Below are 559 nucleotides of genomic sequence, written 5' to 3' on the forward strand. Positions count from 1 at the left end.
CAGCTTTTCGAAAAAGGATAAAATTTTTAAATGTTTACTGTTTCGTGTTGGAGACGGCGTCTCCCGGTGAATAATAAATCAGCGTCCGGAGGTCTCTTGCGGGTATTAATTAATTCTTCGGTCTGCAATTGTGGGCGAGATATATAGTTGCTCTGTGTGCGTTTAGGTTCTTGTGTGCGGTTCATCTCTTGTGTGCGATAGAACTTGTCGTTGGCCCACATTCGATTTTCTGCGGTATCTCTCTTCTCGGCTATTTTTAATTTGCCGGTAGGTTGTCTACTTGGTGCATCGGCAGGATTGAATTTGCCGTGAATGTGGTAGTATGTAACTTTAGTGTCCACCGTTTTGAGTAGTCTTAGTATTTTGTTAGCGAAGTAGTATACGTCGCCTTTGTCATCTGGTTCGGGTCTGTTAAGGGCGGTGTTGAGTAGTGAGTTGTCAGTAAAAATCAGTAGAGGTTTACGTAATGTTCGGCAGTAGTCTTTTATTTGCGCGAGGTGCTTCTTAAGTATGGCGTAGCCGCCTTGGGCCTCGTTGGTGTTACTGTAGTTATGTGTAG

The 559-nt window shown here is 43.8% G+C and overlaps 1 protein-coding gene across 1 annotated transcript; it reads right to left on the minus strand.

The window, feature by feature from the left end:
* Nucleotides 1–26: 26 nt before the first annotated feature.
* Nucleotides 27–221, minus strand: GNI_221550 (hypothetical protein; the record flags this gene model as incomplete). Its single annotated transcript, XM_011135603.1, has 1 exon — nt 27–221. The coding sequence occupies one exon, from the start codon at nt 219–221 to the stop codon at nt 27–29; it is 195 nt and encodes a 64-aa protein (XP_011133905.1).
* Between the last annotated feature and the right edge of the window lie 338 nt (nt 222–559).

The sequence above is a fragment of the Gregarina niphandrodes genome, assembly GCF_000223845.1.
Source record: "Gregarina niphandrodes unplaced genomic scaffold scaffold00184, whole genome shotgun sequence".
NCBI classification, from domain to species: Eukaryota; Apicomplexa; class Conoidasida; order Eugregarinorida; family Gregarinidae; genus Gregarina; species Gregarina niphandrodes.